This window comes from Diceros bicornis, chromosome 7, assembly GCF_020826845.1.
Source record: "Diceros bicornis minor isolate mBicDic1 chromosome 7, mDicBic1.mat.cur, whole genome shotgun sequence".
In the NCBI taxonomy this organism is placed as follows: Eukaryota; Metazoa; Chordata; class Mammalia; order Perissodactyla; family Rhinocerotidae; genus Diceros; species Diceros bicornis.
In genome coordinates, this window is record NC_080746.1 from 27405063 (window position 1) to 27419648 (window position 14586).

The window sequence follows — 14586 nt, forward strand, 5'->3', positions numbered from 1 at the left end:
CAAAAGAGTTGCAAGAACTTGCCAATCTATATTGACAGAAGCCTCAGGAACATGTGTGAGAGTGGATTCTAAGGTTGTTAGATCAGGAGTTGATTGGGTTGAACTTATTGATATGGCCACACGCATCTGGGATTATGAATTAAATGTGTTGACTTAAGAAGCCAAAAATGGTATTAATAGTCTGTTAGGTTGGCTAATCAAAGCCTGAACTCAACCCAAACTCTACAGTTAAAAAATGCATGAAGTTCTCTGTAGAGAACTTTATACTGTAGAAAAAGGATTTCTAAAGGTGCAGGGGAATGCTTATGTTTGTTCAAATTATGTTTTATCTACTCAACCACCCACTGGCTGTCACCCCAGGAGTCCCCAGACAATATACTCTTCATTGAGTCATTAAGAAATAAGGGGAGTAGCAGAGTTCTTGACAAACTGTGTAGTGGCTGCCCTCTGTAGACTGCAGATGACAGTAGGGAAAGCTGTAATGGAATTGGTTCCCTTAGTTCACTGGGAATAATGGAACTTTGAAATGATAGAGGTCAGGCGGTGACACAAATTGCAGCTAAGCTTCCAGACGTGGTTTCTTTAATGGAGAAAATTAACACGGCCCCTGTCACCTGATATGCTGCTATTGACCTGGCAAATGTGTACTTTCTCATCCCAATCAATAAGCAAAAAGAGAAGCAGTTTGCATTTACCTGGAAAGAATAGAGTGTATCTTTACATCTTACTCTCAGAGCTATGTCAGCTCTCCTGCTCTTGTCGCTAGGGGCTTGCACATCTCAATTCCCATAGAACATCATTCCTGTCCATTATATCAGTGACCTTGTTTATACTAATCAGACACGGTGAGCAGAAAATAACAACGCCCTGGATGACTTAATAGAATAAATGCACACCAGAAGGAGGGAGATAAACTTCGCAAAATGTTAAGGGTCTGCCACGTAGTGAAGCTTACAGACATTTTGCGATATCTTTTCTAAAGTGAGAGACAAGTTGCTGTACCTTACATCATCCACCTTATAAGACACATACCACTTTGAGGGCTCTCTGGATTTGGGAGGTAAAATGTGCCACATTTGGGCATGCTGCTCAAACCTATTTACTAGGTAAACTAGTAGGGCTACCAGGCTTAAGTTGGACACGGTGTGAGACAGAACACGGCAGCAGGTCCACATGTGGTCAAGTTGCTCTACCACTTGGGCTTTATAGCCCAGCAGGCCCAACGGTATTTTTGGACGTGTCTGTGGCAGGCACTGAAATACTATATGGAGCCTCTAAAGAGTCCTAATAAGAGGATCACAGCACAGACCTATAGGGTTGAAGAGTAAGGTAATGCCTTCCTCTGCAAAAACTATTCTCCGTTTGAAAATCAGTTCCAGGCTTGCTGCTGGGCCCTGGTAGAGACTGGATGTTTGACAATAGGATACCAAGTGCGATGTGATTATGAACTGACCTGGGTTTTATCTAATCTATTGAACCAGAAAACTGAGAGTATACAGCATCATTTCAATATAAAATAGATGTGGTATATATGAGAATAGGTCTGAGAAGGTCCAGAGGGCCCAGGTATGCTGCATGAGCAGGAGGCTCTGACTCCTTCAACACTTACTTGTGCTACATTGGCTCCTCTTCATCTCCATACTTTTGGCTTCATAGGGAGTCCCCTTTGACAAGTTAACAGAGGAGAATATATTGGGTCTAATTCACCGTGGATCTGCACAGAGTGCTGGCACCATCCAAAAATGGACAGTCACTAGATTACAATCCCTTGATTGGCCCAGAAAATGGTCAAAGGATATCCTCCCAGTGAGCACAACTGGAGATGGTACATCTGGTTTTCCACTTCATATAGAAAGGGAAATAGCTTGAGATATGGATCTTTTTTTAAAAAATTTTTTGTTTATTGCAGTAACATTGGTTTATAACATTGTATAAATTTCAGGTGTACATCATTATACTTCTATTTCTGCATAGATTACATCATGTTCACAACCCAAATACTAATTGCAACCCATCACCACACACTTGTGCCGAATTATCCCTTTCACCCTCCTCCCTCCCCGCTTCCCCTCTGGTACCACCAATCCAATCTCTGTCTCTATGTGTTTGTTTGTTGTTGTTATTATCTACTACTTAATGAGGGAGATCATACAGTATTTGACCTTCTCCCTCTGACTTATTTCACTTTGCATAATACCCTCAATGTCCATCTATGTTGTCACAAATGGCTGGATTTCATCTTTTCTTATGGCTGAGTAGTATTCCATTGTGTATATATACCACATCTTCTTTATCCATTTGTCCCTTGAGGGGCACTTAGGTTGCTTCCAAGTCTTAACTATTGTGAATAATGCTGCCATGAACACGGGGGTGCATGTGTCTTTACACATTGGTGTTTTCAAGTTCTTTGGATAAATACCCAGCAGTGGAATAGCTGGATCATATGGTAGTTCTATCCTTAATTTTTCGAAGAATCTCCATACTGTTTTCCATAGTGGCTGCACCAGTTTGCACTCCCACCAGCAGTGTATGAGAGTTCCCTTCTCTCCACGTCCTCTCCAACACATGTTGTTTCCTGTCTTGTTAATTATAGCCATTCTGATGGGCATGAGGTGATATCTCATTATAGTTTTGATTTGCATTTCCCTGATAGTTAATGACGTTGAACATCATATCCTTTCCAATTTCAACTTTGATTCTTACTAGGTCATTGCATTTTAACTTCTCTCCCTGTTGTGATGTTCAGAAAAACATTTCTATAATGTTTTTTCTCTTTAAATTTCCTAGTGTAAAAAGAATATGAGGGGCTGGCCCAGTGGTGTAGTGGTTAAGTTTGCGCGTTCTGCTTCAGCGGCCCAGGGTTTGCAGGTTCAGATCCCAGTCGTGGAACTACACGCCACTCAAGCCATGCTGTGGTGGCGTCCCACGTACAAAATAGAGGAGGATTGGCACAGATGTTAGCTCAGGGACAATCTTCCTCAAGCAGAAAGAGGAAGATTGGGAACAGATGTTAGCTCAGGGACAATCTTCCTCACCAAAAAATAAAAACATAAAAGGAATATGAGATCATTTTTGAGTGAATATATTGCAACATTACTTATAAAGCCAAATTTTATATTGTTTTTGTTTTCTTTTTAAAATACCACTCATGTATTTATAAAATAAGTTATGATTATTATAAAGTGATCTTCAGTTCTGACCACTATTTGAAATTCTGTTCCTACTTGCTAACCTGTTGTTGTTTTATGACTAGTATAGCCCACTTAATTATAAATAGTGACTAATTTGTAAAGAGTTCAAAACACGTTATTGGAATAATTATTATAATTCTCTTTAAAACAAAGTATGAGAGCAAAAATAGATATCTTAATTGTTGTATATCGCTGGTGTAAAAGGAAAAAGGAATATCATCCAGGCCTCCAAATGTAATCTTAAGTATTTGTATATTTGGGAAGGTAAAACATGGAGGAACTCATAGAAAAATACATTCAACCCTGGCCTTCCAGAAGTTCCTGATTTCTAAATGCATTTTTGTTGTGGCATGAGCTTTAGTTAATAAATCTGAGCCAGTGGGTACCATCATTCATCTAATACGTGTTTATTGAGTGCCTGTTATGTTCAGGGAATAGAGTATAGAGTGGAAGATTGAAAGTTCCATGAAGGAATTTCAACCTTACACAGTGCTTTGCACATGGTGGACACATAATAAATATTTATTAAATGAATGATTATGTGAATGAAGAACTATAGAAAAATTGTGAAATCATACTTTCTTACAATTTGTGCTCTTACTAAACAACATAAGTGAAGAGCCATGCTCCAGCATCTATAAAATGCATTAGCTCTCATGGATCATTATCTATTTAAAGTCTGACAAAGCAGAGACTTCGTGAGGGCAGGGACATATCTTGCCACTGTCATATCCCTTGCCACCTCAGATTGTGTAAGCCTTCTTTTATTGAATGCTTACTATGTGCCTTTGTTCTAAATGCCTTACAGGGATTTACACTTCTAAACTTGTCAAGAATGCTAGGAGACAGCATTATGATTACCATTTTAAGGAAGAGGACACTGAGGCCCAGAAAGGCTAGGTTATTTGACAAAGGTTATATAGCTAGTAAATCACAGAAGCAAGATTCAAAGCCAGATAGTTTGATACTAGAGTCCTAGCTCTACACCACCACTGTGCCGCTTCCTAATAAATGAGTGTCAAATTAGTAAATGAATTCAATGTCAGAATAGGTTAACCTTTAAAATAGAATACCAATGTAGATCTTAAAAAGAAAACCAAAAAAAAAAAATTGCTATATTCTAATATTCTTGGTAAGGATTACTAGCTTCTCTCTACTCACTCAGCTCATGTTCGGTGGATGCATTAATTTATGTGCTCAGACTAATATAAGATAGAACAGTGCTGTCAAAGGAGTATGGACTTGGAGTCAGATTTGAATGCTGGCTCTGATATAGATTTAGTACATAAACAATCTTGAAAAATTTCTTAACTTCTCTAAGTCTCAATTTTCTCATCCATAAAATGGGAATAAAAATAGCTGTCACAAATGTCTGTCTTTTTTAAGAGAATTAAGCAAGATAATGTATGAAAAGTACCTGACACAAAAAAAGATGTTAATATTTCTCTTCCCCTTTACCTCTTCCTCTCTTTCCTTTTCCCCCATTCCTTCCCTCTTCCTACCTGCTGTTAGCCACGTGACCTTGTAAAAGTTACTCAACTCTTCCAGGATTTATTTCCTCACCTATAAAATGAGTGGACTAGTTATTTGGTCTCCAAGATCCTTTGCCTCTGTAATTCTATGATTCAGTGATTTAATAACTTAGTTTTTCTTTGTATCATATAAATGTAACTTATTGAGAGGTGATTTTGAAATGAGGCTTCTCTGGTTAGTATGGTTGATTAAGTTGCTTTGTTTTTTCCAAAAGATCTCATCACATAGAACTTGGTGTAGGTGTATTTGAGTTAGATACGATAAAATCTTGGTTTAGTATGTAAATAGTTTCACAGCAACAATATGTATTAACTGCATTTACTAGTAATCACCTATTCCAAAGGGTTTGTGTCTCCCTTGCTTTCCTCTATTTAGGTACTACACAGGAAACCTGGAGGCTAAGTCAACAAATCGTGAAACTCTAGGTTTAATTCACACAGCAACGGAAGGGCTAATAAGAGCTATTGAAGATGGTGGAATAGATTCTGTGATGGAATGGGAAGTGGATGAAGTGCTGAACTGGACAAATGCACTGAACTTTGATGAGTAAATATGTCTTGCTATTCTTGGGGAGCAAGGGTAGGCATCAATATTTTTCATCCTAACATTTCCCAATCCCATGTTGAATCTTGGGGCCACAGGCATAATCTTCAAAAGAGAGTATTTGTTATTTGTCTAGAAAGAAAAGAAGAAGAAATGAGGGAGAAAGGTTAAAAAAACGGTTGATCTAAAAGTAGAAAAAAGAAAATTAGACTTAGATGTTCTTTAGTCTCAGACTTTATTCTTATGCCTTAATCTAAATCTGCTTTACTTCTTACTTTGGATTTACAAACAAGGCTAAGAACATGAAATTAATAATACAAAGAATTTCCTCAATCTGTATTCCCTAATCTTTCTGTTTGAGACATTAAAAAGTTATAATTTTTCAGTAACATACTATGGTCCTTGAAAAACATTTGTAGGAATTTTTTGTGATGGAAATTTTTACAATATTTAATATAGCCATCAGGGAAATACAAATCAAAACCACAATGAGGTCTTACTTCATACCCACAAAGATGGCTATAATTAAAAAGACAGATAGTAACAAATGTTGAAATGGATGTGGAGAAATTGGAACCCTTATATACTGCTAGTGGGAATGCACAAAGGTGCAGCCATTTTGGAAAACAATCTGGCAGTTCCTCAAATGGTTAAACATAGAGTTTCCAGATGATCCAGCAATTCCACTCCTAAGTATATAAAGAGAAATGAAAACACATATCCACGCAAAAACTTGTACATGGTTGTTCACAGCAGCATTATTTATAACAACCAAAAAGTGGAAACAACCCAAATATTCATCAACTGATGAATGGATAAATAAAATTGGTGTATCCATACAGTGGAATATTATTCAGCAATAAAAAGAAATGCTGATACATGCTAGAGTACTGATGAACCTGCTAAGTGAAAAGCCAGTCACAAAGGACCACATATTATATGGTTCCATTTAAAGGAAATGTCTAGAATAGGCAAATCTATAGAGACAGAAAGTAGATTAGTAGTTGCCCAGGGCTGGGAGATTTGTGGGGATTGGGAGGTGATGGCCAAGGCGTATGGAGTTTTTTTTTGGAGTAATGAAATGTTCTAAAATTGATCATGGTGATGGATGCCTAACTCTATGAATACACTAAAAGCCACTGGATTGTACACTTTAACTGGGTGAATTGTATGGTACGTGAATTATATCTCAATAAATCTTTAAAAAATATTTAATATTTACTCAGCTACAATAATGAATGTGAATATTGCATGGATGAAGAGGCAGAAAAATTAAAATGAAGATGGTGTAAGTAAAGAAACATAAGAAAAAGGAGAAATTAGGAAGAGGGAGATAAGAAAATGGGATAGGAAAAATCAAGTTGGTTGTCATTGAACAATAGAACAGGAAAAAGAGGCCAGAGGAAGCAGAGAAGAGAAAATGAGAAAAGGAAAGATAAGAGAAAAGAAGAAAAAATGGAAAGAATAACTAAGAAAATAGGAAAACAAGAATAAAAGAAAAAAGAATATATTGATGGGAAGGATATATTAGAAAATAAAAAGGGAAAGATAAGAAGAAATAAAAAACTAATTATCCATAGTAGATGCTTTAAAATATTTTGTAATAAATAAATAGTAAAAACAAACAAATAGTAAAAAAAATTTTTTTTAAATAGTCTCTTTTTATTGGACCCCAATATCTTGTCCAGACCATTGCACTGGGATTCCTTATAGACAGCACATTTGTGGTTTCTGGGGGCACTGATTAAATACAGATGGTAATAATGAAGAAAGAAATGACATCCAAAGAAAGGAACTATAATGTTGTACTCCTATGTCCTTTCCTAAGAATAAAAATTGCTGGGGAGAGATAGGTAGGGGAGGTCCATTTTGAATGAGCTTCTGAGGACAGAATAGAGACATCTCTCAGGTGAGCTTTTGAAATCCTACCCTGCATTTCCCTTATACAGTTCAAGCAAAGGGCCAGCAAGCTTCAGTGAAAGATTGCAAAAAAGTATCACTACTGGAATGCAAAAAGAATAAAACAGTTGAGTTCAAAGGGAAGAAAGAAACAGCCATCTCAGTCTACATAATACTTTCCCCACTATCATCCCCTAATACCCTTCTCTGCTAGTGGTGAAGATTCCTAATGGCTTCCTTATGTGGAAAAAAAGATAAAAACAGAATAAACTCATAAGATTTGAAGTGGTTTTTTTGGGGCCGGCCCCGTGGCTTAGCGGTTAAGTGCGTGCACTCCGCTGCTGGCGGCCCGGGTTTGGATCCCGGGCGCGCACCGATGCACCGCTTCTCTGGCCATGCTGAGGCCGCATCCCACATACAGCAACTAGAAGGATGTGCAGCTGACATACAACTATCTACTGGGGCTTTGGTGGAAAAATAAATAATAAATAAATAAAATGAAGTGGTTTTTTTGTATCATGTATTCTATATGGAGTGGGATGAATACACCTAGCTTTGATATGGTAGGACTAACTTTCCATTCCTAAATGAAAATTTCCATTTTTGAAAAGGCAGATATCTTATGTTTCCAAATTACATACAACTTCTATCAGTTCATTCTCTGACTTGGGCATAATTGTAATTTGGCACCAACTTGGAAATCTTAGAAAGTGAGTTTCTATTGAGCCCTGGACAACAAAAAAATTTCAAGTGCAATCCAGCATGATTATTTGGGAATATTTCAGAGCATTACTGACCACAAGCTACTGATTATCTCAGGCAAAACCAAACTTCACAAAGACCTTTTCCCAGCTGACTACAGACATTAGGTGTAAGTACCTTCTTCCCAGTGCATTTATGGTCTCCACAGTCTACTTTCCTGTTAGGTCTTTGTAGTTGTCTGCTATTCATAACTGGCTTGATGACACCTTGTTTGATGAAAATTTCAGAGTCTAATGTTTTTCCCTTCAGGAGAATTGGTAGCCACTAATTCCTTGGAGAGTATCCTTCAAAATCTATGGACAGTTTTTGATAGTTGGACCATTAGAATGACATAAATGTGTTGAACACTGATATTGAGTGATACAAACCAGTTTCTTCCCAAAAGACTTTTGTGCTAGCCCCTTGTTAATGATAGATGGACACTCTCCTGTAAAGAATCCATGCACGTCCTCAGATGCACATGGCAACAATATCAACTGTGTACAATATTATTATAATTTTGAAGAATGGATAGAGGCAACTTCACTCTTGGATCAAGGACACTGCTGAGTACTGTTGCAAATTCTGGGCTATCCAGAGATATGTTGCTGCAGGCGCTTAGAACATAAAACAATCCCTGCATCACCATCGAGTCACCACAATGCCACGTGATGGCTACTGTGACCGTTGCTGGCATTCATCCTGCTGGATTTTCAGGGGCATATTCTCTATCAAGATGGAGGTTCCTCTTCCAAGATCTTCATATTTTTCAAACTGCAAGTGAATTTGGACGTAACCTGTTAAGTGATCAGCAGCTGGGATATCCTAAATAATTTCATGATATTCTATTAACTCTGTTGGTGAGAGCTCTTTGCCTGTGTGTGTTATGGGTAGTTTCTATATCTGAAGCTGCTCCTTTGATTTCTAGGACATATAGTTATGTGACCTCTCTGGCTCGGACCTTTCTCAGACCACTAAAATGTTAAATTTGTACTCCTGAGGGATTCATTGTAGATGCTATATATACTTTATTCTACAATTATTATCTAAAAAAATTCCAAAAATTTCTTAGTGAGAAAGACAGATGAGCTCTATTGATATATGCAGCATGGTAACACTATCATCAGACTGTTGCTTCTGTCTGTAAAACTTAGATTTCTTATTAGTTATTGCTAGTATGTTCTCTATAAGTTCTTTTTATTTTTTTATTTATTTATTTTTTTAAGTATATATTTTTAATATTTATTTATTTATTTATTTTTCCCCCCAAAGCCCAAGTAGATAGTTGTATGTCATAGCCGCACGTCCTTCTAGTTGCTGTATATGGGACTTGGCCCCAGCATGGCTGGAGAAGTGGTGTGTAGGTGTGTGCCCGGGATCCGAACCCGGGCCGCCAGCGGTGGAGTGCGTGCACTTAACCACTAAGCCACGGGGCCGGCCCTCTATAAGTTCTTTTTAAATAATTGAATAAATTCACGTCCTAATCTCAGGTAAAGCAGGGTCAATGATCGGCCTCAAATATGGCATATGTTTGTGCCCCACACTGTCAGGGCTTAGCATGCAATTGATCAAGGTCTTTTATCTTGGTTCCTTGAAGGTGGAATGAAAATCTTTCCATATATAAATCCAAGAAAGCAGAGTGATTAACATCAAACTCATAGAGTTCAGCAACCACTGAGAGCACAAAGTCTGCCTGAATTTAAGGTCATGACAGATTGAATGGTCTACTAAGAGATCCTGGAAGGGGTTTACACCCCCTGCTGTTATCCTGCATCTTTTCAGTCAGTAGTGACCCAGCAGTATCCCATTTAAGGCCATAGAATGAAGTTCTTAAAGCAACAAGAGGTAGCAATAACAAGAAGGAGTCGACTATAGACACAGTACAGTCATGCATTCCTTAACAACAGGGATACGTTTTGAGAAATGCATTGTTGAGTGATTTTGTCATTGTGTGAACATCATAGAGTGTACTGAAGGGGAACAATATTTGCCACTCTAAAATGTGTCCCTTTAACATGAGGATTATTTTAGGCTGATTATTTTTAAGAAACAAAAGACTCAGCAAGTTTTTCTTGTTACCTCCCCCTTAACTGCCTAAAAGAATTCAGATAAAAAACCTGTCTCAGGAGGTGAGCTATCACCTTAGCATAACATGAACTAGGTGGTAGACAGGGAGGAACCTAGAAAAGCCTGTTTGTTGGGCTCCCCTCTGTGTTCTTCTGATTCTGTGTGGCCAAACTCTTGTTTGCCAGACATTTCTCCTTTCACCTACCTATGAATTACTTACCTTTGAAGTGCCCGACTCTCCTTACCCCCAACATCTTCTTTTATCTTTACCTGAGAATAGTATTTAAGGTGAGGGCTTCAGCCATTTTGGCAAGTTACTTGGTTTTCCTGGGTTTCTCCCATGTATACATGTTATTAAACTTTTGTTTGTTTTTCTCCTATTAATCTGTCTTGTGTCAATTTAATTCTTAGACCAGAAGAACCTAGAAGGGTAGAGGAATATTTTTCTTCCTCCCCTATAGTACTTACACAAACCTAGATGGTATAGCCTACTACACACCTACGCTATATGGTACTAATCTCACGGGACCACCATGGTATATGTGGTCCATCGTTGACTGAAATGTCATTATGCGGGCATGACTGTACTTTATTACAATTAAATACTGTTGAATATATATACCTTCCTATATCAAAAAACTTCAGGAACACAAAGTTAACAAAAGTTAAAAGTAATTCAAATAAAATAAATAGACACTTGGGAAATCACAGTGTTTTCTGAATTACATGACAATTCTGATCCTCCTCAATTTTTCTCTGCCAACTTGCTTTCAGCACATGCTGTGAGCAACTCCTTACCTGATTTCTTGAGTGCAGTTGAAAGAAAGAGGCTTGGGAAAGGGGGATACAGAGCCTAAAATGAAATGGAACAAGTCACAGGAAACCTGCCTCTTGGAGCTTTCCCTCATCTTTGTAGCTCATCATACTTTGTTCTTCCCTATTTTACCTCTTCTCAGGCTACCCTTGTCTCCCTATTTTAGTCTCTGTTTAGGGAACTGAGATGGCAGCTGCATGTGCCTTCCTTGAATGTAACCTCATATTTACTGGACACACCAAAGACAGCACTGTTGCTCTAATAAGATCGTAAGCCGCACACTTTAAATTTCCATTGACATGTCAGAGATAGTAGGTCTGGCAATCCAGAACCAAGGAGAAAGTTTGTGGTTGCTGTTGCTGTTTTCCCCTCTCAAAAGACACTCAACTGAGGACATGATCTTGCAGGAATGGAACAGGATAAAATAAGGGGAGGTGTGCTGGTGGGAGACCAAAGAGCACTAATATGGTAGATGGTGGGCACATTTTTATACCTTCTCTAACACCTTGTCCTAGGGATTGTCTTAGGAGCATGGCAGCTACTTGGAGGTGGGAAAGTCATGAGAATTAAACATTTGGACTAGTGAATTTATTACCATTAATCTGAGATTTCATAGAGAAAGTGAAATTTTAGAAGTAGTCTAATAAGCGTGTACTGATGAATCAATTTATTACTTACTAATAAATCAGTTAACTTAATGCCCATATAATGTGCTTAGGTACATTGCCAACTGGAAGGAAATTGCTACAAGCAACTCTTCAGCTAACTTCAAAAGTAGGTGATTTTTAGCAATACTTTATGGGAAGTTCTTGTGAACAAAAATGATACATTCCACACATGTACACATTTCTAAGCACCTAACATTTCCATGCCCTGCACTGTATATAGACAGATGAATTTGCCAAGTCATTTTTTCCTTTATATGTAAGATGGTTATTTGGAAATAGAAAGAAATTTTTGATTTTATTTAGGGTTGGATAAAATGGTTTAAAAAAAGTGAATCCTCTTTTTAAAAAAAGTTGCATGCATATCTTGTGGTTTCAGTAATAATTTTTAATGAGCAAACTTCACTTGGCAAAATAAATGCCTCAAAATGTTACAGATATTTTTTAGGTTCTATGCCACTATTGTCCTGCCAGTGGTCCACAATACCAAAAAAATGAAAGTGATAGCAGCTGAAGAAGCATATCATTATGCCCCAGAAATATCAATAATTCTAACGTAGACAAAGCCTAATTATGGTTATTGTACAATCTGAGTGTGTGAGTTCTGTCCCGTGATCATCGTGGGAGGCAGTAAATCAGAGAGGTTGCAGTCACGCAGAGTTGATTCAGAATGCCTGGTTTTGATTTCTGGCTCTGCTGTTCACTGGCTGTGCCACCTTGGGCAGTTCACTAGCTTAGTTTCTCGTCTGTAAATTGAGAATAACAATAGTACGCAGCTCATCGGTCGTTGTGAGGTAATAAGAGATAATACATTTTAAGAGCTTAGAATAGTGCCTGGCACATAATATGTGTTCTATGAATGTCAGCTACCATTAGCCTTAGCCTATCCACTTATTTCCAATTCATTGCCACCACCACAGTTCAAGCTGCCATCATCCCTCTGCAAGTTTCTGCAACAGCCTCTGCACTGATTCCTGCAGTGCATTCCCGACACAACAGATGGTGACCTTTCACAGATTTAAATCAGCGCAATTCAAATGCTTATTTAACAAACACTTTTTTAGCAATTACTATGTAGAAGTGCTGTCTTAAAGTGCTTTATAAAATTAACTCGCTGATCTTCAGACCAACCCAATGAGACAGGTTCTATGATCTGCATTTTACAGATGAGCAAAGAAAGAGATGCCCTGTTACTTGCTCAAGGTCACATAGGGTGTGAGGGGCAGGATTTGAAATGAGGCAGGCTAGCTCCAGAACCCTTGCTCTTGGCTAAGACGACCTCTGCTGCCTTTCCTAGTTGTCCTCTGCACTTGGAATAAAATCCCAGCTTTATCAGAGCAGTCCGGCTCTGGCTCTGGCCTAGCTTTCCACCCTCATCATGTCCCGCTCTCCCCCGCACTCACAACAACCCCGCATCACTGGCCTCTTGCCTGTTCCAGAACACACTCTGCGGTTTCCGCTTCAGGGATTTAATGGAGTTGATGGGCTTCTAGAGAACAGTTTTAGGTAACTATCTTTACTTGAGGGTGGGGAGTTGTCTGTTTTGTGCGCTACTGAATCCCCAATGTGTAGCACATAGTAGGTTCTCAATGCCAGATAAAAGAATATAAAGGAATGACAAGTACAAAAATGGAAACAGAGAATATAAATTACTGAGTTAAAAGACATTACTGTGAAAAGAAGGAAAGATATAGCGTGGTAATTGGAAGGAGCATAAGAGCAACTGAAAATTATTTTAAGCAATGGAGATTTACGTTATAACTGATGTCAGTGGAAGGTGATACACTGAAGATCTTGGCGTGAAGAAGAGGAGAAAGTGTGTGCCTGTTCCTCAAGAAGCATCAGGAAATCAAATCCAGAGATTTAGAAACTTTAGCTCTAGTGAGAGAAAAGGCTTCTCTTTATTTGTGAATAAAGAACTGATAGTTATTAGTTAATTGTGGAGCACTAACTAAATGCTAAGTTCTTTACATGCACCATCACAATTAATTCTCACAAAAATATGATGAGGTGTGTGTTATTATTATTCACACTTAATAGACGAGGACACTGAGACTTAAGAGAGGTTAAGTAACTTGCCCCAAATTACACAGCTAGTTAGTAGTAGGTCAACCTCAAACCCAGGTCTTACACAGCCTTTTGTAGAGATGGACAAGGAAATATGATAGTGAAAAGTAGGACAGACTCAGAAATTTGGGACATTTATGGTTTCAGTTAAATAAGATATAAAGTTAATTGTTCTAAGAGGGTGAAAAGGAATGTGGAAGAGACCTTACCTGGCATGTAGTAGCATATGGAATGAGTCTTTACCTTATCACATCTGGCATCTTTCTAAACATTTCTAAACATCTGTCACTCCTCTCTAGGTTTCAGGTTTGATCAACCACAGAAAAAAATACATGACTATGAAGATTTATCTGAGGCAGAAATGGGAACACCAGAAGATACTTCATATAAAAATACTTATGATGAACCAAATTTTACCAGACCAACAGCTGATTCCACTTAAAGAATATAAATATAGAGTGTTTTCTTTTCTCTTTTGAGCTATAGCCCTTCAAGTCCTGATTCCCATCAGTTACAGTCAAGGGATAGTTTATTCTGACTGGAATGACTTGTATATTCTTGGCATCGAATCTACCCCAATTAAGTAAAAAAGATTATACAGAAATAGAGCATTGGACTGAATACAGGGGTCATGGAAAATGTGGAAATTACTTCTGGTATTCTGAGAAACTGTAGTATTCTAACAGTTTAAGTCACACTTAAATAAAGATATTATACTGAGGTGCAAAAAAATCTTCAGATTGATTTTTTTCTTCATTTGAAGCATTCTTTATTTGTGCATTTGTATCAAGCAGAGCTCTTTTTTCATTAAAAAAGGGCGGTGTATCAAGTTCTCCTTTTATTAGGAAAACAAAAGCCTTACTAGAAGCCCCAGCCCCAGTCACCTTAGGCATCCTTGGACAAAACTAGGTCACGGGGGCACCCTTAGCTAAAGAAGCTAGAACAGCAAAAATCTGTCTTTCAGCTTCCACGGTGGGATGAGTAGAGGACTGGCGATGACTGTTGGGTGAAGGAACAGAATCCACCACACCCTCCAAGTCTGAATTACTGTATGCTCCCATAAGCA

At 38.1% G+C, this 14586-nt stretch overlaps 1 protein-coding gene across 3 annotated transcripts in view; it reads left to right on the plus strand.

Moving 5' to 3' along the window:
* C7H11orf65 (chromosome 7 C11orf65 homolog) overlaps positions 1-14350 on the plus strand; it is a 48216-nt gene extending 33866 nt beyond the window's left edge. For all 3 annotated transcript variants that reach the window (XM_058545277.1, XM_058545279.1, XM_058545278.1), the window contains 3 exons: positions 5100-5270; positions 11507-11562; positions 13820-14350. In XM_058545277.1, the coding sequence (XP_058401260.1) occupies positions 5100-5270; positions 11507-11562; positions 13820-13962 (370 nt within the window). In that variant the 3' untranslated portion in view covers positions 13963-14350. The remainder of the gene's footprint in view (positions 1-5099; positions 5271-11506; positions 11563-13819) is intronic.
* The last annotated feature ends 236 nt before the right edge of the window (positions 14351-14586 follow it).